General features: G+C 35.8%; 2 protein-coding genes across 3 annotated transcripts in view; one reads left to right on the top strand and one right to left on the bottom strand.

The window, feature by feature from the left end:
- Positions 1 to 13,204, top strand: part of AK5 (adenylate kinase 5) — a 93,543-nt gene extending 80,339 nt beyond the window's left edge. The window contains exons 13-14 of the mRNA XM_082765772.1: positions 2,610 to 2,798; positions 12,389 to 13,204. Of these exons, the coding sequence (XP_082621898.1) occupies positions 2,610 to 2,798; positions 12,389 to 12,493 (294 nt within the window). The 3' untranslated portion in view covers positions 12,494 to 13,204. The remainder of the gene's footprint in view (positions 1 to 2,609; positions 2,799 to 12,388) is intronic.
- A 2,332-nt stretch (positions 13,205 to 15,536) lies between these two features.
- The window catches only part of ZZZ3 (zinc finger ZZ-type containing 3), a 60,068-nt gene continuing 50,081 nt past the window's right edge, over positions 15,537 to 25,523 (bottom strand). For both annotated transcript variants that reach the window (XM_082765770.1, XM_082765771.1), the window contains exons 10-13: positions 23,456 to 23,608; positions 19,916 to 20,050; positions 17,217 to 17,317; positions 15,537 to 16,853 (exon numbers count right to left, since the gene is read on the bottom strand). In XM_082765770.1, the coding sequence (XP_082621896.1) occupies positions 16,709 to 16,853; positions 17,217 to 17,317; positions 19,916 to 20,050; positions 23,456 to 23,608 (534 nt within the window). In that variant the 3' untranslated portion in view covers positions 15,537 to 16,708. The remainder of the gene's footprint in view (positions 16,854 to 17,216; positions 17,318 to 19,915; positions 20,051 to 23,455; positions 23,609 to 25,523) is intronic.

Raw genomic sequence — 25,523 nt, 5'->3', positions numbered from 1 at the left:
TCTCTCTGAAAACAGCTGCTTTATTTAGCTGATTAACACAAAAGCCTATCAAGACTTACAGACAGCATCAGAAACTAGAAAAAATAATGGGCAGTAGGAGTTGGTAGAGAAGCCATTCGCAGAAATGTTGGCCTATTAGTTCCTTTACTAAATTGCCACAGACCATTAAAAAGACATTAGAGATTTCTCTTGTAAATAACTCTTGGAAATCAGTGTGTCTTGGACTGTGGCATTGCCAGGCAAACAGGTCTTAATCCAGTGCAAAAGCAGAGCCCCTTTCAGTTCCCATAGACACAATCGCAGCAAAAGATCTTGTAGTCCTGAACCTTCTTTGCCATTTGAAGTAAAATACAAGGACCCCAAGGGATAACTTTGGAATTGCTATGTCATACCTGTTTTGAATTGATGCTTCCACTCCAGCTTTTGCAGGGTGAATTTGGCTGCTCAGAAATTCTGTGAATTTTTTTTTAAATGACTCATTAGTGAGATAATGCTCTGCAGTTCTTTCTAAAGGGTGGTCAGAAGTTCTTCCTATGCAGTAATGGAATGAAATGCGGTGGATATAAATTAATGGTGGCAAAGTGCATGTGAATAATACTACATATCTACACGGTGTACAAAAAACATAATTGTTAACAAAGAGCTGTTCTATTTAGAAGACTTTAGGAATAGTGCTTATATTTAAAAGATTGACAGCCCTAACTAGAATTAGGTATGTAGAAACAGTTTATTCTCCAGCACGTTTTGCCCAAATCCTTTCTGTGATATAACTGAACTTTTTACTAGCCATAATTCTAGAGAAGCAGAAGTCCACAGAATAATTTCTCCCAATCTTAGTTCAATTAGACAAAAAGGGCATTTGTTGAAATCATTGATTAAGCCCGCATCTGTTTTTAACTTGATTTAAGTCTCTGCAATGTTAAAACTGCCTTTCAAATCCAACTGTTGCTAATGCTAATGACATTAATGTTCTCTCTCATCTGTATGGAAAAAATGGTTGGAAAAAAGCCTGTCATTGAACTGTCCAGGATAATTCCTTAGATTCAGCTGTCTCTTAGAATGTCATTAAAGTAGTAGAAAGGTCAACACAATGCAACGATCCCCAGTCAAAGCCACAAGGCCTAACATGAAATATTTACCTTTAGAATATTTCATTCTATAAAGAATGCAAACTAGGGTAGCAACATCAGTTTCCATGTATCGGTCATTTAGATTTCCTTTGCTGTAGCCATGGAAAAAAACAAAACAAAACAAAACAAACAACAACAACAAAACATAAATATCTAATGGTCACTAGTGTGAAGAACAATTATCTTTTCTCAAGACTATCTCACTCTTTTCTATAAGATGTTCTGCAAATCCCTGCTAGAAGGAATGAGAAAAAGCCTGAGAGCATCATTGAAAGCTTCAATGTATAACTGCATGGAAAATCTATTACATTATTTATCTCAGATCCTGTAACGCTTTTATTTTACTTGCTAGAGTGGAGTTTATCACTTCAGATTCAGACCAACAGTTGTTGCTCAGATAATACTTTGTGTCAGATAGAGCTGTATCTGAGCAGGGCACATGACAGAGTGTATTGCAAGATTCATTCCAAAAGACTTGCATATTTATATCATCTTGGGGAAAGAATGATAGAGATTGTTTTTTAGAGCTTTTGGATCTCTCCTAAAATATTATCAGGAATATTTTGTTGTTTCTTGCAAATTATTTTTCACCCATAAAGTACCAAAGTATCTAATGTCAAATGCAGATAGAGACAATTACTTACTATTTTTCCCAAAACATGAGAATAAAAATAGATAAATCCTTGTTTATGTTGTTTATAGGAAAGGGCAGACCCTCCCTCAGGACTAGTTTGGCACTAGCCAAAAAGCACTAAGTGGTAGGCATCTCACAGAATTTGGAAATGATTCACCAATTTGCAAATGCAGTGTAATTTATCAAATCTTTCATTTATGCCAAGGGTAGTAATGATGCAGAGTTACACTGCAAATATTGACATAATGTGTAACACAAAATAATTCACTGGACATATTCCTGTAAGTCCAATGACAAGCATTTGATGGTATTCCTGAGCCTGTGTGTTGCCACTCATTTCCAGTTCAAGTGGGCACACTTGAATTTGGACATTTTCTTGGGTTTACTCTTGAAGCTCTAAGCTATAGTTTACTACTCCCTAAATTTTATATTATACTTTTCACAGACTGAAAAAAAATAAAGGATAGAATAACTGTGCCAAGCATACTGGCAAAAAGTCCAGTGCTTTTTGCATCAAGCTTTTATCAAACAATTGCAAATGATGAATATATTGATGAGCTTCAGTTGAAGCAGCCAGAATTTTTCAGATCTTATCTCATATTCTCTGTATTTGTAGAGTTCAATCAAGTCTTGACCCTAAAGACTAGGATTTCTAAATTCTGCTACAAAAAGAGATGTTTGTTAGTAAGCATAATTTCTGCCTAAACAAATAAGTAATTTACTAATATTTTTCTTGATGATTATTTCAGTAGCATTTCTTTTTAATGTTATCAGAACAAAATAGGCTTTGCCAGGCCACTGGTTTGCATACTTATTGTCTTTTTTTTTTTTTTTTTTTTTTCTAGATTGGAGAACCAAAACTTGTGTTTTGTCTGGACTGCTCTGCAGAAACCATGAGCAGTCGCCTTTTGATGAGAAGTCAGAGCAGTCAGCACTTTGACAGTGCTGAAACCATCAAGGAAGGAATCGAAAGCTATTACCAAGCAGCAAAACCTGTGATTGCATACTATGAAAAAAAGGCACAGTTATGCAAGGTAAATTGATTGACCTTTTGAATTAAGTGATTGCTTTTTACTTCCATTATATAAGCAATATTCAGAAAATACTGACACAACACCATTTATGTATTATATTAGTTGCTGCACTTCAGAGTTCTCATCTTTCACTTACCTGGTTTGTTTGAAAATTCTCAAATTTCTGAATTCCATGGTATAAGTTGAAAGAATCAAAACACAAATTTATCCTGATTCTGACAACATATCCTGAATAACTACCTCATCTGTATAGATTCTCTTGCTAAATGTTAATGCTGAAAAGCTTTTGTTTAGGTATAAAGGCTTTCACAATTAGGATGAAAGATTATATTAATCCAAAGCCCCTTAGTTACCTTTACACAGCTGACAGTGTATATCCTGAAATAAAACAGACCTGCACACAAGAAAGATCCTTCAGCTGGTATAAATGACATATTTATATTAATTTCAGTTAATTACTTCAGTTTACACCTGCTGAGGATGTGAAATTTAAAGCATTTTTTATATTCTCTGATCAATACTTTGCAGAGAAACAAGACAAATTCCATCAGTGCAATTAACTGATGGATATGCTGGCAAATCTCTAATCTCATTTACATAGGATGTTTATATTCCTTTTTATACATTTTCTTCTTGATCATGGCAAACTGTGCCTGATCATCAGCTACAGAAAGTGCTGGTCTTGCTGATCCTTCTCGTCCTAAAAGTGAAAGAATCCAGTAATACTTTCTGGAATTATTCTGGGAGCTTCTTTCTAGAGGCTGTAGCAAGTACGCAAGTCACGTGTGCTTTTAAGGTTGAAAAATGTGTTCTGTTTTTCTTGAAAACTCCATATTGAAATACTCACTTAATGCCCTTTTTACTAAACTGGTAAAATATATGTCTGCTGTCAAGGACGTGAATCCATTATGGATTTAATTAGAGAGACAGCCCCTATCACAACCCCCTGCCACCAAACACTTATGATGTAGACAAGTACTTGTTCAGCTATTTATCAGCATTTGGAGAACACTGCCAAAATATTTGGCAAAGGTGGACTTTTAAAATTAAGCCTTCCAGATTATCCTTGGTACCACTGGACAGTCTCAGGTAGAAGCCTCCAACCCTGGTACCTGTACAGCAAGGAGCAGAAGTAAATGTAGTTTAGATCGTTTATGGGAGAGGGAAGTGATTTTATTTATTTATTTATTTTTAACCAAGTGTTGTTGAACAATTGTGGGAATCTATTTTAATGTTTACTTTCCACCTATAGTCAAATTGTAAAAGTAGATCTAAAATCTAAGATTCACACAGTGCAGTTGGCTTCAATAGCTATTTTGATCCAAATACTCCTCACCAGTTCTGCAGTAAGTACTGCTAGAATAAATAGCAAAAAATAAATAAACGAACAATCAAACATTCAATTTTGGAAATGCACTAAATACTTTGAAAGAAGTGTTTTTTGTTTGTTTGTTTGTTTGTTTCCTGGAAGAAATGCTTGTATAGGAAATTTTTCTAGGTGATACTCTTGGATAAGTGATTCCAAAGAGTTTAGTCATACAGTCTGACTTGGTCAATCATACAACAAACATAGTGAATCATGGCATACTTCCACTACCCAGCCCTCCTTTGATCAGAAGGCTGGACAAGATGACCCACTGAGGTTCTTTCCAGCCTGTATTATCATTTGTAAATGCACATCTTTCAAACCTGTACATTATTTGGGTCAACAATTTGAAGAATAAAGACCAAAAAAATCAAATTAAGACTTGGTCAACAGCTGTTTCCACATAATACAAAATGTGTTGATTGTGATACACAGTATTTGCTTGAAGTTAAACTATGTGGAAAATTACGAAAAAACAGACATTTATGTTTACAGTTTTTAAACAATTTTAGCAGTGAATATGTTTAAGCTGCATGTGTTGAAGAAAGCTGAGAGTAATAGAAAAGTTTGCAGTTCCCAGGTTCCCTGGACATGGGGTTAGTTTCTCATTTATAGCAACATATTTTAGAGGCTGCATAAGCATTGACATTAGCAGCCACTCTGATGTTCTCTGAATGAAGAAAGAAAATTTGGGTCAAAAGCAAAAAGAATATCAGTAACACATCTAAATGTCCCTCTCCCTCCCTCCCCCCTACAACCCGCTTTATTTATTTTTTTAATTATTTTAGGCTAGGCTAAAATAGTTCTTGGTTTTTGTTATTTATAATATCACACACATGCACTGAAGACTGAGACTTCACCTACTGGCAGTCTAACGTTTGTTTGTTTGTTTGTTTGTTTGTTTTATTTACTGATTTTATTTATAACAGCAAATGTTTTCATCTTGAGGAATCTGTTCATTCTTAAGTGTTTTTTTATTACTCTCCACCACCGACCAGCAAAGGCTGAAGATGTTAGATGTTAGCATCCTATTTAGATGCCTCTGCCTCTATAATTCTGCTCACTGAAGGAACTGTGTTATATGACAGGCAAAGTTACCAAAGTGAATTTACAGGTGTTGCTTTGAAGACCTCTCAAAAGAAAAGATTTCATCTACATTCACAGAGTCTTTAAACTAATCCATGTGACTCCAGACAAGATGCTTTTGTACTTCTCTCAGGCAAAGCTGATGGGGTCTAACAGCTTTAGGGAAGGTGCCGTTTACAGATCCAGGTCTAGCTGTGATCCCAGAATAAGCGACAGCCAAAGCACCTGAAGAGAATCTATTTAAGACAAGGAGAGAATAAGGGTTCAAACATATCTTTAGTTGCCTTCTTCTGGAAAGTTATATCCTACCCAGGACTGATTTTTCAACAGAAGCAGCTCTTCAGGGGAGCACCCATGTGAGCTTTATGTCCCGTGAGATTCCAGCCAGGCCCTTTCTTAGGAGTTGATGGAGGAGTTTCAAAGGAGTTGATGTTGAGATTTTAAGAGTCTAAATCCCACCTAACTGCCATGAAAATTAGCATCAGACATTTTTTGTCAGCTTTTTGCAACGTGTGACTTCTAGATGAAGTGATGTTTAATTGTGTAAGTGATCATGTTTTACAGATCTTAATTATAGCACCCAGTCCCTGCTTTGCCACAGAGGAGAAAGTCAGAATTGTTCAACAGACTTATTTAACAACAAAATCAGTCTGGAAGGTTGATATTATTTGATTTCTCCATTTTAAGTGTATTTAGGGCTAAGCAGTTTTCCATGGACTGGGAACAGTACATGGCAATGATGGTACATGTTTAACTTGTCCTATCCAGCCCAGAAGTTTTCAGTCTGGAAACAGGCAAGAGATTAAATATGCAAATGTAAAATTCAGACCTGGGCGTAAGGCCAGCAGAGGGGTTGGTGTGGGAATTAAAAGTCAGATGAGCACTCAGTGGAGGAGGACCTGCTCTGTTGTGCCACATCAAGGTGTACTTGAGACCACAATGTCAAATTGGCTTGCTCATTCTCTTTTCTGGAACAGGGATTACAGCACGGATGGCAGGAGCCTAATAAACCCAACAGAGACAGAAAAATTCAGGTCTGACTTCTGCAGTTATTGGGAATTCTTCTCTTTGCTTTATTTACACAGAAAAGATGAAGGTATATGGTTGTAACAGCATTCCCATTTTAATCAATGAGAATTTTATGGCATTCTCTAAACCCAGAGTTATTGTGCATTGATGCATTAATAATTAACCAATATCATATGTGGGAATGGAGTTTTTCTTTGTTCTGCTGATCTCTGAACAAGAACAGTGACCCAACAGAGCTGCCAGAAGATCAGGACTCTGTCTGAAATTTCCTTTTGTACAAAGATTACCTGTCAGTGTTGCTGCACAGCAGTGGAAGTGCGAGACATGCACAAAGGGTGGAACCTTTGGATGCAGATGAAATGTCTGTGAACCTGACAGGAATAAATAATGGTGATCCTTCCAGCTGCTTAGCTGAGATGAAGGACTGTGATGTAACTCACAGGTATGTATTTAAGAGGGAAGAGGAACTGACAAAATGAAGGGCAAAGAATAACAATGTCCTTTGTTCACTTTTCTGCTAAGGCATTAAGTTTCCAAATTGCATTCTGGATGGCAAAGTAGCTGTAGCAGCGAGCTAGAAAATTTCCAATTTATTTAAAAAATAATCATGTTTTGGGGATATGGTTTAATGTTCCATAGTTGCTTTTATGGTCAGTTACAGAACATCCACCTGCTGCTAATGACAGCAAGGAGGTGCTTTTTAAGAAAGAATTCACTGGAAATCTGAGGGCTGAAAGCGCTTCTCAAACAAATAAAACAGTTGCAAATTGACTAATTCTGTGGGATGCAGATGCTCAGGTAAATGAAATATACTATGCTACCTGTAGTAAGCAGGTAGATATTGTTGTTCTTAAATTTATTTCTTGGTGAATTCTGAGGCACCTGGACAGAACAGTGTATTTGAAAATTTGGTCAGCACCTACTTGTTTTTTAACTTGCCTAAATGTAAATATCTTTGAATACGTGGCCCTCTGTCAATTGAGAAGAAAGGGAGGAAAAGAAAAAAAAAAAGAAAGGGAAAAAAAAAAGAGATTGTTTTTAATGTCTGACTCATACTTTAAAGCTTTTTCCAAGTGACAGTATGTAGGAGGGTAATAAGTAATAGAGCAGTGCCTTGGTAGTCAAGCAAGACAAGGCTGATCCTACCTAGTTAACATCAAAACAGTAGGTGTCTCAAATACAACGTCCCTAGTCAAACAGCCATCTGAGGAAAAGGAACATGACTATAACAAACAAAGAAGGCATCCCAGATCAGATTTCCGTAAACCTTCATTATTGCAGATCACACCGTATTTATTGAAGCTTAACCTAAAAACTTCAACTATAATGCATTCCTTATTCTTTTTCTTTTTCTTTTTCTTTTTCTTTTTCTTTTTCTTTTTCTTTTTCTTTTTCTTTTTCTTTTTCTTTTTCTTTTTCTTTTTTTTTCTTTTTCTTTTTTTCTTTTTCTTTTTCTTTTTTTTTTCTTTTTCTTTTCTTTTTCTTTTTTTTCTTTTTCTTTTTCTTTTTTTTTTCTTTTTTTTTTCTTTTTCTTTTTCTTTTTCTTTTTCTTTTTCTTTTTCTTTTTCTTTTTCGTTTTCGTTTTCTTTTTCGTTTTCGTTTTCTTTTTCGTTTTCTTTTTCTTTTTCTTTTTTTTTTCACAGTATTGTAATACTGTTTTTTTTTTTCTAAAATTAGTTAAAGTCATATACTGTTTAAGCAGAAACTATTAGATTCTTAGCACACACATTTCACATAACCGTTATGAAACAAACATAACTGTAAGAACTGTAAGCAGATGGCCACACTGAATCAGCCACCATCTACCATCTCATGATCTTCCACTTCTGAGCCTTCTCATGCTGCTATCCCCTACTAGAAGTTTCTCGGGGGAGGGACAGATGTGTAATTTTCCCTTCAGAGAAAGGATGATCAATGCTAATAGTGATAGTAAGTATGTAATTTATTTCCATCTTTTGAAAGGTTATCAGAGAATCATTAACCCTGGCAGATAAGTACTTGGGGAACAAAAGAACAAGTATTTCTTTGTCACTCCCCCTGGTGGTTTGTGACCCATTAGATGAGACACCAGTGTGAAAAGATGCATCAGAAACATTAGCAGGTGGTTATAGATAACACACAGTGCTATTCACACCAAATGTGAATCAGGGCAGCATATTTCTCCTGGATTTCCAGACAGCTCGATCTGTTGGTTCTGATTGTACTGTAGTACCAGGCTCAAAGAGTTTTGAACACTCCTATTTAATGACAAAAACGTGTTAGTGACAACACAGCTGACCTTGACTGACCTGCAATAAGAAGCTTCTAACCAGTGAGTTTATTCCAGTCTCAGACTTTCTGAAAACCACAGTCTTCAGCCATCCAGGCTGTTTTTTCTTGGTGGCAGTAGATATATAGGGTTCTAGCTCCCCAAACCTACAACAAGTGGAGATCTGATGACAGAAGATTTAACTAGCTGATTTTAATGCCAAAATGAGCAACATTGCACTATAATCATTATTTCCATCATCTTTCAAATAAGTTCATTAAATTGTTCTGTGTTAGAAGTTGCCTAAAGTCATAGTGGCATTTCAGACCTAAAAGTACCGTATAAAACCATAGCTAGATCTTGCTTTTAACATCAGAAAATAGCCTTGAATAACCTTGAAAACAGTCCTAGTTCATGAGATTTCTTCTAATCAAAAAATACAGTTTTCTCTCCTGGAACTGCAGAGAATGCCACTGAATTATTGCTGTACTAGCTGTGAATTATTGTCACATTAAGTTAGTTTTGTGCCATGACATTAAGTTAGTTTTATGAATTGGACCTTTGTAATTTTGGAGGCCAGCATGGGGCTGTCATTAGTCAAGCTCATCCATATTTTACTGTGACTGTTAGGAAGGCAGCGTTCCAGCCAGTCATAAAGGGCAACAATTTCTGTGCTCACAAACCTAATTCTTCATCACAGCAGCCTGGACCTGGACCTGAGAATCAATCCCAGTTCTAGAAAAGGTCAGGAGACACCTATGGCAAGACAGCTACACTGATTAGGTTCGATTGGTTAACCACTTCAGATGCATTTATGCAATAAAGAGATAATAAAAATATGTATTGAGCCAAAAGGATGCATATTTATCAAATACACTTACATTTTTTATATATACATTAGTAGAATACGTTAGCATTTAGATGTTGTATATACATAAATGTCTCACAAATGTGTATTTTTTTGCATTTTTCTTCACTATCAGAGCTGTTTAGGACTAAAAGTCACCAAACATTCACCAAAGGCTGGCATTCACTCTGAGCTCCAACACAGATAACACTTCTTGCAGGAGCTGCAGAGGACACATTCACGTTCTGTACTGCCTCAAGCTCAGAGCTGTCTGTACGAGGCAGAATTCACATGGTGCTATTTTAGCTCCCTGCAAGCACAGTCACACTGGGTCAGCTTTCTGGGAGAAATCAGAGGAAGAGGAGGGCAGGCATTTCAACGAACAAGGAGACAACACCTTACTGCGTGCTTGTCTAATTTATTAGTTCTCAAGGCATAAGCCCATGTGTTTATTGCAACTGTATGGAAGTGTTTTTTGCTGTGCTACACAGGCATGAGCAAGCCACCCATTTCAGAAGTAGAAGGTCTGCTAAGACTGATCTGGGTTAGACTGGTCACCAGCCCAGGAACGGGCTGTTGGCCATCGGGTTTGCTCTGTCTCCAGAGGTGTAGTCTCACGTGGCTGTCATGTGAATCAGAAGTTTCTGGGTGAGCTGTCAATTTAGCACAGCCTAAATCTTCAGGCATTGAATCCAGTGTTTCCATCCTTAGGCAGGTTTTGCTATCACAGCTGCTCCAATGAACTCTACTGGACCGGAATACTTTGTGCTAACTCACAGTGTTCGCAGTGAGATCTAACTTCTCAAGTAGGTGAAGGACGGTGTGAAGCTTGGCACAACCGATTCTCAGCTGTGCATTTATCAGATCAAACGTCAGCTCTGGAGCTCGCAGCGTGCTCCCTGGCCAGACTGCGTGGCCCTGTCAGCACCAGGAGATCCTCCGGGCTGAAGAAATGCTGAGAGCTTTGAAGTAGCTGCAGCCTTCACCTGGCATGAAGTTTTTTCCCTGGGGGATAGCTGTATGGAGCAGGTGTCTTGGCAGTTGAGACGGACAAACCAAGCTGCTTTATAGTAGGCAAGATGGGAGCTGCTAGTTTTATTCTAATTTAGGAATCTAGGCTTTTGGTCCTGAATGGTTCTGTCTTCCCCCTTTCTCTTGGCACACGTAGGTATCCATCCTCTAAGCCCTTTGCTTCTATGCCAAAAAGGGATTGTGAATGGCATGCAGCCCTTGTTTGTGACCTGACCTTTCTAAGGCACCACCTGCTCCATCAAAAACCTTCCTAACAAAGCTGCAATGGCAGCAACAGAACCATGCTTCTGAAAGATCGCCAGAATGGGCTTGGATGGCTCAGACTGTAAGACCCCCTTGCTGTGAGTCCAAGGGGACCAGACCCTGTCAGGCTTATTAAAGGTTGGCCAGACTGGTGCTGCGTTGTTTCCAGAGCTGGAACTGCTGAGTTTGGGGCTAGCCCGCCTGGATGTGCCAGCATGTCTGACGGGATGTGACAAGGGACCAAACTTCGCAGCATCTGTGCCTGCCACCAAGAGTGAAACGAAGCTCTGGAGCACAAATGTGATCCCTCACTGGCTCTCTGCAAGGAGCAGCTGCTGACTTTCACACAAGACTTAGCACTGAGGGACTTAAATGTGCGTTGAGTGCAGTCAGGCTCTACAGGAGCTGGCTGCAAGCAACAGTGCGTCTGAGGGGATTTCATTGCCTATTTCAAAAATATATTTGGGGAGGGGCATGGGACTGAAATTCCTTTCCTTCTGCAGAACAAATTGGTGGCAGAAAAGCGCAATTGTCAGGAACGTCCCCTTCAAACACTACAATTGTCTGGCATCCTATCTTGGAGTTGAAAATGCAGTGTGTAGTTCAGAAACACAGGCTTTAGGAAAGTTGTCATGGGTCTGACTAGAACGTGTACAAATTTGATGTCATGCATGCATGAAAGAGAAAGCATTAAGAAAGAAGCAGAGAAGAAGCTTGCTTTTGAGTAGAGAATCTGAAGACCAGGGCATTTGAGAGGAACTGAATCACTGGCAAGTGCAGTCTGCAGGTGTACACAGCCAGCATGAAAGCTTCTGCAACTACTGTGAAGACAACAGAAAGCTCTCCTTCCTGAAGTAATTACCTGCATGGGTTGGACATGCAACTCATTGTTGAAAGAAACTTGTCAGTACATTACATTTTCTAGGTAACAGAAACATTACTGGCTGCAAATGTTGTTGCCCATCACTACAAGGCAGCAATCTCTTTCTCGGAATAGTTTGGTTTTGTTCTTTTTGAAGTTAATTCACAAAAAAAAGGAAAAAAAAAAAAAACTTGAACAGCCTGGACAACCTCTGGCCAAAACAGAAACTTTGTGTTATTAAAGAAACAAAAAACCTTCCCTGAAAGCGAGTGGTCATACAACAAAAGCAGTGCTGCTGTAAAACACGCCTTGCCCATAGGTTGTAAGAAAACCAGAACTGATTCACCAATCTTGGAAATGGAAACAATCAGAAACACACAACCCTGCTTTCACTGTCATTTGGAAGCATTTAGGTCAGAGCATTGCATCCGCTGACTTTAGATGACAGAAAAGACAGAAAACAAATTAACAAATCATCAAATCATTCTTTCATTTCATTATGGGTAGGGCATCAGAGCTTTTTTTTTTTTTTTTTTTTTTTCAGGTAAGCATTGAAATAGTTTCTGCAAATCCTTGAAACTTGTCTGTATATCAAGGGTATAATTTTACTTTAAAATACGAGTACTTCGGATAAAGAGCTCGATCTTCCTCATTTGATCAATGTGCTTTGCTCCAGACAATGAAGCCTTCAGACTCTTCCACATAAATCTCTGGAAACGGTGAATAACTTTTATGGATGCCTCTTCGTTTTATTGGGATGCTTGTAACATGAAACAGAACTTCTCTTTTATACTGGACCCCTTTTCTGTGTCATCATTGATAATTTAAAGATAATTATTTATAATTTAATCAAAACTACTTTTGTTTTCCTTCACAGGTTGATGCAGAAGCAACACCAGAGGATGTTTTTCTGGAAGTCTGCAAGTCAATTGACTCTTTTCTGAAAAATGAAGCAGCAGCGTTTTCAACAGTAATGCAGTAACGGTCTGTACACAGCTTCACCTCACACGTGCACTTGGCAGTCATGAATAAAATGCTGTTCAAAGCAATATTGCTTTCTTGAGAGGTATCTGGAATTTGTGCATGTGGTATGTTATTTCAGATGATTTTTTTTCTCTGTTCAGACAATACACTCAATATAGAGTGTCCTGTATGCTAACTCCACACTAAGAACTGTATGTTGTTTTAGTGGTTGTTTGCTCTTCACGGGCTACAAGCAGCATGGTGAACAGCAGCTCTAGTTTGTATTTCATGATCTTATATATTTGAATGGAAGTCAGACACATTGCCTGGTTAGCAGTGAGCTCTTCAACCACACCATTCACTGTACAGCATATTAAGAACACTGCAATTGTCCCATTGATTTTTAATTAACAGTATTAATAGTTGGGGTATCACTTAGCTTGTTTTTTGTTTTTTTCTTAGTGACTAAAATCTCGTTACACGCAGCTGTAAGACAGCTAGAATTAGTAAAGCTAAAAGTTGAAATACAATTTTGCAGACATCCCCAGAACACAGCTATAACACAAAAAATAATTGAAAGCAAAGACACAGCTGAATATTGTGGAAGTCTGTCAGTCCTGTGAGGTCTTTCTTGTTTCAGAGCAGACACCATTTTTGAGACAGCTGTCTTCTGTTGGAAAGTGCTGGGTATTATAAATGATGACTTCCCAGTTTTGTGGACTAAGGTGAAAATAATGATTGTATAGTGCAGTTACATGTGCAATTTGATAATTATCCATATTAACATCAGTTTTACTATATCAGCTAAAATCTACATATAAAGTTAACCATGAGCCAGGGATTAAAATAATCAAATATTTGCTTGCATCTTCAGTAGGCCACAACATCCATAACATCTGAAAACAAGTCTGTAAAAATCATATCATATTTCCATTAAATTAACAAAAATATTGTGGAGGTTCTTTGGTTTACTGACAACTAAATAAAAGCTTGTTTGACATTCCTATAAAATTGCATCCTCTTACTGGAACTACTGGATAAATTCAGTTGAAGTGGGTTGCATGATTGCTCTTTCTGTTAAAGTTGCACTTGATGCAGCAGATTTGTATTTTTAAAGTTACCTTTCTTGTAATGAGGACATAATACAAATAAAACATACAAAAATGAGGAGTAATAATTTCTGTTACAATTTATGTGGGTTTAATCCTTTTTAAAGCACAGTACATGACTTGGACATATAGTTCAAATCAGCATGCTTACAAAGTATGTCCTTTTTCCACTCAGGGCAGACTCTTCTGTTTTCTTTCTCTTCCATAGCATTTGCCCTGTAAATGCTAATTCAATTATTTTGTTAAGGGAGTATCTTAGATATGTTCTTATCCTTCACATCCTGGATGTTCCTCCTTCCCTCGGTCCTTTTACAGACTACATTTTACCTCTGATGCTCTAGGAAGTGCTTTTCCAGCTCCAGAATAGTGGCATTACATGACCAACATCTGCAGTACAACAGCTTTAAGCAAGAGACTTTCATAATGTATGAGCTTGAAAAGGTAGTTTTTTCTAAACCAAGCCTGCAAGCAGTAGCAGCTGTATTGTATAGTATTTAAAAAAAAAAATAAAAATAAAAATCTGGAGTTACTATGAAGTTCCAAATTCATCTGGGTTGCTTTTTGGAGTATTTTTTATTACAACTAATTACAAATAGGTTAAAAAATGTGGAAAAAGTGTGGAACATCACACTTGTCGGATGGGAATAAAGACAAAAATCAGCTGCTACCTTAAAAAAAATACAAAAATTATTAATCATACAGTTTCAGTTCAAAGTTCCTGATTTTTCTGGTCCTTTTTGTGGAACAAAAAAATCCCATGCTTGTCTGGGTATATGTGCATTAGATATCTGTTTGCATATGTTCATAATATATGCAAGAGAAATATCTGTATATGCATGCATATGGACATATAAATATTTATATGCATTCAATTAACAAAAGGATTTATTCAAGACAGTTCTTTCTTAGGTGATTCAGATTTGAAATTACATATATATTTTTCTTCCCAAGCTATCCTAAATGGATGACTGAGTATTTGCTTTTAATCATATTTTCACTAATGTACTTCCATTATTTCCTTTTTTCTTTAGGATATCAACAGAACACAGACAGTTTACTACAGATTCTCTCCCTGATAACACATCTTCACCAACTCTGCCTTCTCATAAACAGCACAAATGGTCTTTCATACTCTTTCACTAGATCCTGTCAGAGCAGTATCTTTCTGAATTAAAGGGAGAACTGAAGTATGCCTTGTGAATTTTTGTTGTATTTTCCTAGGTTTGATTTAATTTATCCAAGTATACAAGATATGCGAGATAGGTTTACATGATACTTGCTCAGTGTTCTAGTAACTGTACTCTAGTACCTTCTAAATAGATTAGATGCTTAAACTTGCTTTTCTCTGAAGCAAAAAATGACTACACCTAAGTGTTATTGTGAAAATTAATACTCATCAGGCTATAATTAGGTTATTAGGTGCAGCCAGCCCTTCTTATTGCCATATTTATTTACTTTTAAAGTCAAATTACTTTCTTTTATAGCTAATTACTCTTGAATGTTCAAGTTTTCAAGCAACTGGAAGTCTACTACAGTTATAAAATAATCAAGTGTTTCTGAATCACAAGCTATACATTTCAATAAAAAATATATTAACTAAAAATATGTCACAATAATTACAAAGCTTCTCAGACAATGACATACAGTGTACCAAAGCTACTAAAGTCTGATTTTCCTGAAATCTGGAAAAGAACAATTTATGAATAAGATACAAGAAAACTGAAATGCCAATCCTGCAAAGGCGAAGCATATTTACGTAGGTGCAGAGCGCCATCAGCTCCCACTGATATTAACAGCCGAGGAAGGCGCTGGGCATCTTGCAGGTCTGCATAGTGAATATCTGTATGACATATTAAAATGCCCTTTAATGTTTTCCATTTTGATTAAAAAGTCAAAACTACACAGAAAGGAAGTCACAGCAAGCATTCTATATATAAACAGACTGTATCCACATAGTTTATTTCTCACAGTTCTCCTGACAATTGAACATTATTTAAGAACATACTGTATACACAGATAAGAAGAAACATACAAAATGTTTTAAATGATGCACAACAAAATCCAGCAGTATAAAAGAATGCATGTGAACCCTTGCTCACTGCTCAGGCTAAATTTAATCACTGTTTAAATAGTAATAAAAATACAATCTTTCATGGATCTTGTGCAGACTACAAAAGAGGAAAAATTATTACCATATATATGATTTATATTAGGCAGTTTTCTTTGATGAGTTGCACTAACAACTCCAAATACAGAGGCAGAAGGCTGTGTATTTTATTTTAAAGGAGTTAATGTTGAGTATTAGAGACTTTACACAGTTACTACCACTGGCACTTTTCACCATATTTTGTACACATCACATGATCATCTTATATAACATTACATTTAAAAAATATATCTGAGTGACAATTTTATAACATTCACACACCATGAGCTGGTTAAGGAAGCAATGCCACAGTTGCCTCCTGTAGTGCTTCACTGTTGGTAAATAGAGTTCATCGTGGTTTTTAAAAAAAAAATTTAAAAAAAATTAAAAAAATTGAAAGTCAATGTGATTAAGCAGCTCCGATTTAATAAAGGCCTGTAACCAACCATTGCTGAGACAGTGAGTATTTTTTAGAGTATATCCTAGAAGCAAACACTGTCATTGGTTAAAACCTTGCCTAAAGTCAGTTACTGTGCTGAAAACTATTTCACAACAAAACTGCAAGCTACTAAACTGTTTTTATATAAATACTTCATCTCCTCTGGATCTCATTATAACCAAGTTCTTCAAAGCCTTTGGAATTTACTCTGTCTTTAATGTGTGCTCTCATTTCTGGCTCACCCTTTTGTATGTTTTTCTTTTGTGTTTAGATTCACCACCTAAAAATGACTAATGTGGTGAAAAAGTCTCCCAGTGAAACCTTCTGCACACTAGGAATGTTCAGCTGCTGTTCAGTGATCTAGAACCATGACAGCTCAAAGCTGTAGTTTGACAAGTACACCCAGGAAGCTGTCATGCTGTGAGCGACATTTCAGGGAAAGCAGAGAGTCTTTCCAAAATGTGCACAGAATTAACAATGGTGCCATTGTTATTTTTCAAATAGGATAGTAAGCCCAAGATTGTAGATCTGCTTCCCATGTCATCTATTTGCTGGAAAGTAGTTTGGGTCAAGGTAATTGTAACTGGTGCCCTGGGACATGCAGTAGTCTCTGTCTAAAAATGTCTCTGCTCTGTAAATAGGTTCTAACTGATGATCCTCCTTATGAATCTCTGTTTCATGCAGACTGCAAGGGAAAGAAAAAGATAACAGTTTAAAAGTCAAATATTTTCCTTAACTTTCATAAACAGCTTTCAATGATCATATTAAGAGTCATACCAAATCTGATACTGAACAATTATTGTACAAAAAACAATTTCCCCCCAACTATTTAACAGTAGTAAATCTAATTTGTCCTCTGTATTATTATTGTATGTATTTTGCAAGCATGTTCTAGATGTACATCTCCCACGAATATATGTTTAAGTATCTTTCACTTCACCCAACACAAGAGATGTATCCTGTGCTGGAGCAGGTATACACAGCAATAATACCACATTGATATACTCACGGTAATTACAAATACCAAATAGAAGCATATGCTGCTCACCAGTCAGAACAAGAGTCACAGAAATCCAAGGACATTTCTTGAGGGCAGTCTTGGCAGTGCCACCGAACACCCTGAATAGGTTCAATCCCGCAGTTATCACACTGTGAAGCAGATTGAAGAACAGTGGAAAAAAAACAACTGTAATCACTTACATTAGTAACAGTGTTAGTATTTATGGCACCAACATGCCATATATCAAGACACAGAATCATATGTTGATTACTGCTAGCACAGCTGAATTCTTCTCCTCACCGCCCATAATGTATCTGAGATAAGTAAGTCCTCAGACTCAGGACAGGCCCTCCAGAGTTCTGAGGACTGATTAATCTCTCTCGTTTTGCTTCCCACTACTCCAGTGCTCCACTCTGACATTAACCTCCTGTTCAACAAAAGCAGGCCTAGTCCTGCCTGTGGTCACTGCTTATCCTCACACAGCTGAAATGTGTTTCTATAGCTTAAGCCCAACCATGTGTAATGTCTTAATACAGAGTCACTCGCCAGGACAGAAGACAGCAGCAAAACTTTACTACTAGGAGTTTGTTGGGGGGCTGTTGACATGCTGTAGGTAGGGACACAAAGGTCAGACTGAGGCACTTTCAAATACTATAGTTACACATTGTAGGTGGGCTGGAACTAAAAGCCAAGTTAGTTGGAAAGGAAGTGGGACAACAGGTTTAGATAAGGAAACAGAAGCCCAAATCTTAAGCCAAGTGAGAAGGAAAGAACTATTCTCCTCAGAAGAATCGTACATCTTAAAGAGCATCGAAGTGCAAGAAGAATGTGGCATGAAGAGAAAAAAATTAACTACAAATGAATCAGCAAGACTGAATGAAAAATTCATGATGATAAAGAGGAAGAATAGAGATGCACAGAGATTTAGTGAAAAATGAAACTTGTAGAATGGGACTTGCAAAAATCTAAACCATCAACAGCGCTGCAGAGATAGGACAGAAAAGGAAAGAGAAACATGGAAAACGAGCCTGTGCTCACATAGCTCATCCTCCTTCAGGACACGAAGTGCTGTGGGAGAACTTTGGGTGTCATCTGTGAAAGTCACTTGCACAGCAACTCGCCTGAGCACAACCACCTGAGGTTACAAAAAACTCACAAACAACTCCATAGAAGTAAGGGATACAGCTGTGACAATGACAGCTTTCAGAGTTTGAGGGCTGGTAATAAGGAAGTAATAGGCATACTCAGGGCTTTTCTCTGAGAGTATCAAGTTCAATACAATAATAAATTACAATTAAAAATCAGTTCCAGTTATCTCAAGTTGAGAGCCAAAAGGTAGTGGAAACCCTTAACCTGGATTTCTGTGCGCCAGCTTCCCTCTCCCCTGTAAGAGGAATAATAGCATGCCTTTCATTTTATTCAAGAAAATAGTATTTGCAAAGTATTTTGATATTATAGCAATAAAAGCCATAAAAAGCCAAAATGGGATTCAATAATTCAATATTCAAAGCAGAGTTTGAATAAAGTGTAAATGAGGTTGAAGGTCATGCAGAACCATAAGTGTTCTGAATAGTTGCTTGTTAGGTGAGCACCATCCAAGTCTGTGCAGTGAGTGAGGCTGCACTCCTGAGGAAAAACAGCATATAATCACATAATTTCATAGATAAAAATTAATAATAAAATCAAATTGGGGTTGCAAAGAAACTTTCAAACTTTGAATGCCTGACACTGCACAATGCCAAATGTACTTTTCAGTGTAATTTTATGTAGAAGAAAGTAACTAGTTTCTAACCTAGAAGGCCTGTCTGACTGACTGAATTTTTCATTTTTTTCTTGGAACAAAACCATTAACTTGAAGAAAAAAGGAAAAAAAAAAAAAGGGAGGGAAAAAAAAGAAAAAGCCTTGGAAGTCTAACAACACGATTAAGTTTGTCAGTGCCAACAAATGCGACTATCTCAATTTTCCCGTTGTTCTGAACTGAACTTTAAACTGAATACCTTTGCATTCTTATATAAATGGTTATCAGAAAATAAACCTACTTGCCTAATACTTCTAACAAGGTGAAGAAGCTGTTCCAACACAGCAAACAGTTATACAGCAAATCTCCTTGCAAACCAGAAAATGTAATTTTGAGAATGCCCTATCTTTCATATCATTTATTAATGGCTGACATTAGGATAACACACTATTTTAACTCATTGTTTATTATATTATTTTTCACATAATCATTGTTTTATATTGTCGCTTCAACTTCTGTGATAGGATTATGAAGCTGCTACAGTTTTTCTCTGTAGAGAAAAAAAATCAAAAAATTGTTAGTCTGCTTCTGTTCTCACTCCATATCTTTTTCTTTTCTTTGGTCTAAGGTGGAGGAAAAATGACTCCAAAATCGTAAGAGAATTATCATCAATGAATCATTGCCAAACTGGAGTATGGTGCCAAATGGAATTCTGTAGTGATTTAACCCAGCTCTAGAGCCATATTTCCATATTATGAATGAGGAAAAGACAGCATGCTTATTAATTTCCATACAATATTCCATATATTCTATGAAACCTGAGGCATTGGAAAGAGTGAATTAACTGAGTTGTTTTGATTAAAGAAGATGAGGGAAAGCAGACACAGCGAAAAAGAATTATGGAACCATCCTTGTTATATTAAACAAAGCCTTTTTAGGAAATCTAAACCACGTTATCTTTAAAGACTTCTACACTCTGCTGAGTAAGAGAACATCACCTAAACTTACCTTAAATCCCACATGCTGTACAAATCCACTTTCTGCATGTATCTGCTGTAGTTTCTGTTTCTTTAATTTTTTAAACTCTAACAGTTCTTTATATTCAGGTAAATCACGATACATTATTGGAATACTCTCTTCATCCTGTTCATGATTAAAAAAAGATAAATATTCTTTAGGAACGTACCTACATATTTTACAAATCAGTAAGTATAATTAACTTCTGGGAAAAGGCTGGCAATATATTTGAAGAAACATAATGGGAAATTTTTAAAGTCATAGCAAAAAAAAGTACATAAAACAAACTTACACTATTTTTTTTTAAATTAAATATTCTTTACTATTTGCATTATACCAAAATATTACCCTGAAAATAAGTTTCTTCTGGAAATGCTTAGCAGTAGGATAAAGGAGACAGCAGACCTTTCCCTTAAAACCTAGCTTTTCTCTCATCTTTGATGCTTTACTGCAATTTATACGTAATCTACTTTCTCATATATTGTAGGCAAAATGGCAACTGCAGTAAAGACTAAATCTGAGCATTAACATTTCAGGTAGGTTTTATCAACTTCACTGATTTTCCCCTTTGCTATTCTATGGAATAGCATGGAGCAGTATTATTCTAAGGCCAGTTGCGATCACTGTTCACAAGTAATTTCAAAACTGTAAGAATTTAAAAAGCTGATGATACCCAAAAATTCTTCATAGTTTTAAGAATTTTTTGCATCAAGCCATGTGTTTGAAAGACCCATAAATCAAGACAGTACCAAGCTTTCATTATACGCACTACATACTTTTTAACTGAAAACAATCTTTAACAGATTAGATTCTCACCTTTACCTGTAAGAATAAAAAGTTATGAGAAATATCATTCCATGACTGTAAAAGTAGAAAGTTACAGGGTTATTTCATCTCATGCTCACTCCTCCTTCCATTCATTTCATATTGTCTTAATAGCTTAAGAAAATAGATTGCTTCACTTCCTAAATTATGAAAAATTCCATATCCCTATAGGCTGGTGCATATAACTGTACCCCCAAAATCATAACACATGGTTCTCTTTTTATATAAAAAACACACCATTCTGATTTTTCTCATCCAATTTTCTTCAGCAAAGGTTGAATACCTGTATATTATGAGAACAGAGAAGCTCTCATTCTAATTCAAATGTCTACTTCATGATGGCTATTTAATTGTAGCAGCTGTCGTTATGGATTTGCAATGGTTTTCGGATCCTATACTATAGGAATGTTCGGTTATGAAAAAGAGCTATGAGACAGTAATAAGTCTTCAAATATAGCCTGCATACATCCTTTCAATTATTCTTCTTTTTAAGAAACTGCGAAGTTTGAGGAATGTGCGCTACATTTAGTAAGTTTACTAAAGAAAGGGAGGGAAAATGGCATGCTCTTTAGCACTAAATTTCTAAAGGTTGTATCAATTATTTAATTGTAATTGTGAAACTATTTTGTGGACTAGACTGCAAATATTCAGAAAAAAAAAAACAAGATCAAATGACATAAATTCTGTGGTAATAAGCTATGTTCTTTTCATATAAAACAGGGATTCACATACTATGCAAACCTAAGTTTTTCTGAGAAAAACCTACCTGGAACAATATAACTATGTATTGAATAAACTATGGTGTAATAATCCTATAATAATTTATTCTGTTCTTGTAAATTGTTCTAGAATAATTAGACTACTCACAAAATGAAGTAATTGTAACTGAAAAATAAATGCACTCTTTTGAGAATAGAAGGTCTTCACTTAGAAATAATTAATCTATACCACAACAATATTTTGAAAAATGGTTATGCCAGTCAACTTGCAATACCCAGACATAATCTTTTATTTTACAAGGAAACAGCACCTGGTACTTCCATTGTAAAGAAATCAAAGAAAACCTTGCCTATAATTTTCTTGCTACACCAAATATATAAAGTATTTTTTCTCTGAGACACTGACTGTAACTAAGAGATCTGATTTTTAACATTAGAACAGACTCCAGTATATTTATTTTGATTATAGTTCATGATCTCTTTTTCTTTCCAAATTGTTTCTATTTTGCATTGATAATGGGGATCTTTTTTGTAACTGAGCTCACCTGTGTCTTTCTACATTACTGCAAGCCAGAAATATATCCATCTGGAAAGCTGCACTAGTGAAGAAAGAAAAGATTAAGCCAAATTAAAAAAAAAAAAAAAAAAAAAAAAAAAAAAAAAAAAAGGGCACAAGTCCACCATTATCACTGCAAAAAACCAGCAACTTCTACCAAAATGAAAATAAATCCCAGTTGGTTTATGGTCCTCATATTTACTAAAGTTAGGACACCATGGGGAAAAAATGTGTTTAGAATGTTTTAGGAAAATATTAAGAACAGAATATGTATTTAAGAATAATACAGAACAAAGGAATGTGTGATCAAAAACAGCTCCATTAAAATACATAACAGTAATCGGCATCTCTTCTAATACACATTTTTCTTTCCACATCTTTTAGGATTCTTATTAGGAATAAATAAATTATCAGAAATGCCTGGACATAAAAAAAGATCATCACTGAGAGACAGAATGAGTGAAAATGTGATTTAAGACTGGGTTATAAATGAGCAAATGTAATAATTTCAGGAAGATTATGCAGTGCATGTGAAAAAAGTCGATAAAGCAAATGAATGGACTTCAGCTGGGTGGCCTTAATGCCCCTGTTATGCAACAAGCTTTTCACACACATGATGTCACTAGGCTCTCCAAAACAATACAAAAAATTAACAGGTCAGGTCCTTCAGTCTAAACACAGTAAAGCCACAGTGATTCACACCAGCTGTGAGCTGTGTCAAACATATTCTCATTAGGATCCCTAATACATAGGCACTACAGTCCCCCATATGGTTGTAAGAAGTGTCTAAACCATTGTAGTATTACTGCATGTGATACATTAGGAAACTGGAACACTACACGTTGTAATGACACACTGGGACAAGACATCTACTGGAATTTGCCTCTAAAAGCACGTATTTGCCACTTCAGGACTAAGTCTGTTAGCTCATGTTTTCAAGCAGATTGAAAAAAAAAGTTGATTTAGTGAAGGAAGACAAAAAAGCAATGATGCCAATGGAACTCAAGCTTTACCAAGACACTACGCAACCTGTCTAATACCACACATCTTTACCTAGAATCATGCCTGGGTTGTTTGTACAGTTTTAAAAATGATATCACTTATAATAACATAATAAATAACATTAAAAATAAATAACATCAGATCACGTTTTGAAAATACGTAAAACTAAACATTTTAAAAGTTGTTTCAGGACAGAAATTTTTACTACTTCATTTACTTCCTATCTTTTTGGTCTATTTTTTCTGGAACTGTGGACCTTTATATTAACAATGTGTTTGCAATTCAAAATGACCCATGAATCTGACTATAATTTAGTACTTAATTGATGATATTTGTTTTATGGCAAAGATGCTTCATCCTCATATTATTCAATAAACAAGTTAAGATGACAATAAGGAATACATTTGCTTACTGATTTAAATGACATACCGATACTTCCTCTTCTGCTGCAGTATCCATATGACTGTGAAAACTGGATCTGTCATCATCTTCATCCATATAAACTGGGGGTTCATGAGATGTCATGAAAGTTGAAGGTTTGAAAAGATGTTTATTTAAAGGGTGCTGCCGTCTACTTGATGACTACAGTGAAAAGATAATATATTTATAAAAAAAATTGCTTGATTACCATTTAAGTAATCCTCATCAATATAACCTTGTCAGAAAAATCACTCTTTTGCACTGAACATGTATCATCTTCCCCATTATTTTTACTTAAACCTCTATATTGGAGCCTCATATAGTTTCATATTGTGGAGCTTTTTTCCCCAGTAAGTGAAATCAGACAAAGAGTGGAACACTTCTCTTTTTAAAACCCAGCAAGAAAGTGCTCTCACTATAAAAAGCCCAGCATCTAAATTAATGAGACACAACAGTAAAAATAAAATAATAAAATAAAATAAAATAAAATAAAATAAAATAAAATAAAATAAAACAAAATAAAATAAAATAAAACAAAATAAAACAAAACAAAACATACAATTTTAAAGACTGAGAACCAAAGTGCAAAGGTATTAAAAGACTTCCAAGGCTTAAGGGATGGCTCTTGTGTGGGACTAACCAAAGAAGTACTTTCGCACACATCCTAGACCCAGGAGATCAGTCCATGTTTGACACATCATCAAATTCTTGTATTAGTTTGTGTCTTAGAAAATGCAAGTCTAGGCTAATTTTGTCCAGATTTCTTTCTTAGTCTATAGTAAGAAAAAGCTACTGCTAAAGGCTTTTCATTCCACCACAAAAGAGGTTTCTATGAGAAAGAATTTGTCCCTGAAGGTTCTTTTTCATTGCCACTGACTGGAAAAGGAATCTAAGAAATGTTCAAACAGATAAATTACTCCATTAGTGTGTATCTAACGCTGTCTGAAGGTGTAGAATGCACAGCAATTTTAAAGTGGATTACTTAAAGGCACTCAGCCCCCATTACTTAATCCCCATGGAAGAATATTAAATATCAAGTAGAAGAGCTATTGGTGAATGAAACTGACTTAACTTTTTACTTAGCTCCTTTCCCGACCAGCATTTTGACATCTTAAATACATTCCACAATTTAAAGAAAACAATGCAAATCAAAAACTGTAAGCATGGAAAACATTTTCTTTTAATTATAAAACAGAGGACTTGTCTAGGTTCTGTTACGTAGACAAAGCATAAGGAATATTTACAACAGTTAATGCTTTCTCTTTTCATAGAAGATGCTTCATCCCAAAGGCTCCTAAAATCACTCACAAACCTGTAGCACTGTAATAAAACCATTTATCTCTAAACTGGGATTCAATACATAACATTATTTTATAGTTCTGCACAGTTTAAAAAGCAAAGGCAAAGATCCCATAAATTATATTAGCTGGAATGGAGCTCTGCAGACAAGTATAACAAGGAATTAAGACTAGCCCCATTGTAAGGAATGATCTGAAATAATGACAATTGGAAGCTGGTACCTCATATCTGTAAGCACACAATGCACAGAATAAAAATGACCATTTTGTTCTAAGCCTAATACAGTGCCTGCTGCATTGAATTTTTCCACCTTCTGCCTTATACACGTAATCACCAACTTCCTGAGTTTTGCTTCCTTTCTGGTTTCCTTTAAAATTTCATACCACCAAAAATAATTCTATTTGTAAGGTTAGGCTGTGCATACAGTACTAGATCTGGAATTCAAGAAAGGAAAACCATACCTATGCTTAAATAGTTGCAGTATTATGCATATAGTTATAGCCTAGAAACTTAACTGAGGATTTGAATTCTGTTTTTAATATGATTCTGCTTGTGGTGAAGAATGAACTAAAATACTACATAAGAGCAGATAGTTTAAAATCATTTTTCCTTTGGGAAATTTATCTTGTGGATTAAGCTTAAAGGCAGGTGCACTGATAGAATACAAACATAAAACTGAAACCAATAAGCCGTAATTGAAGAATTGATTACTACAGTCCTAAATCACTGATTCTATTTTCACCAACAGTTGATAACATTGCACAGGAAAATAAACTGG

This window comes from Aythya marila (genome assembly GCF_965140915.1).
Source record: "Aythya marila genome assembly, chromosome: 8".
Classification (NCBI taxonomy): Eukaryota; Metazoa; Chordata; class Aves; order Anseriformes; family Anatidae; genus Aythya; species Aythya marila.
Note: the sequence above shows the minus strand (reverse complement) of the source record. Positions and strands in the feature narration are given on the sequence as shown.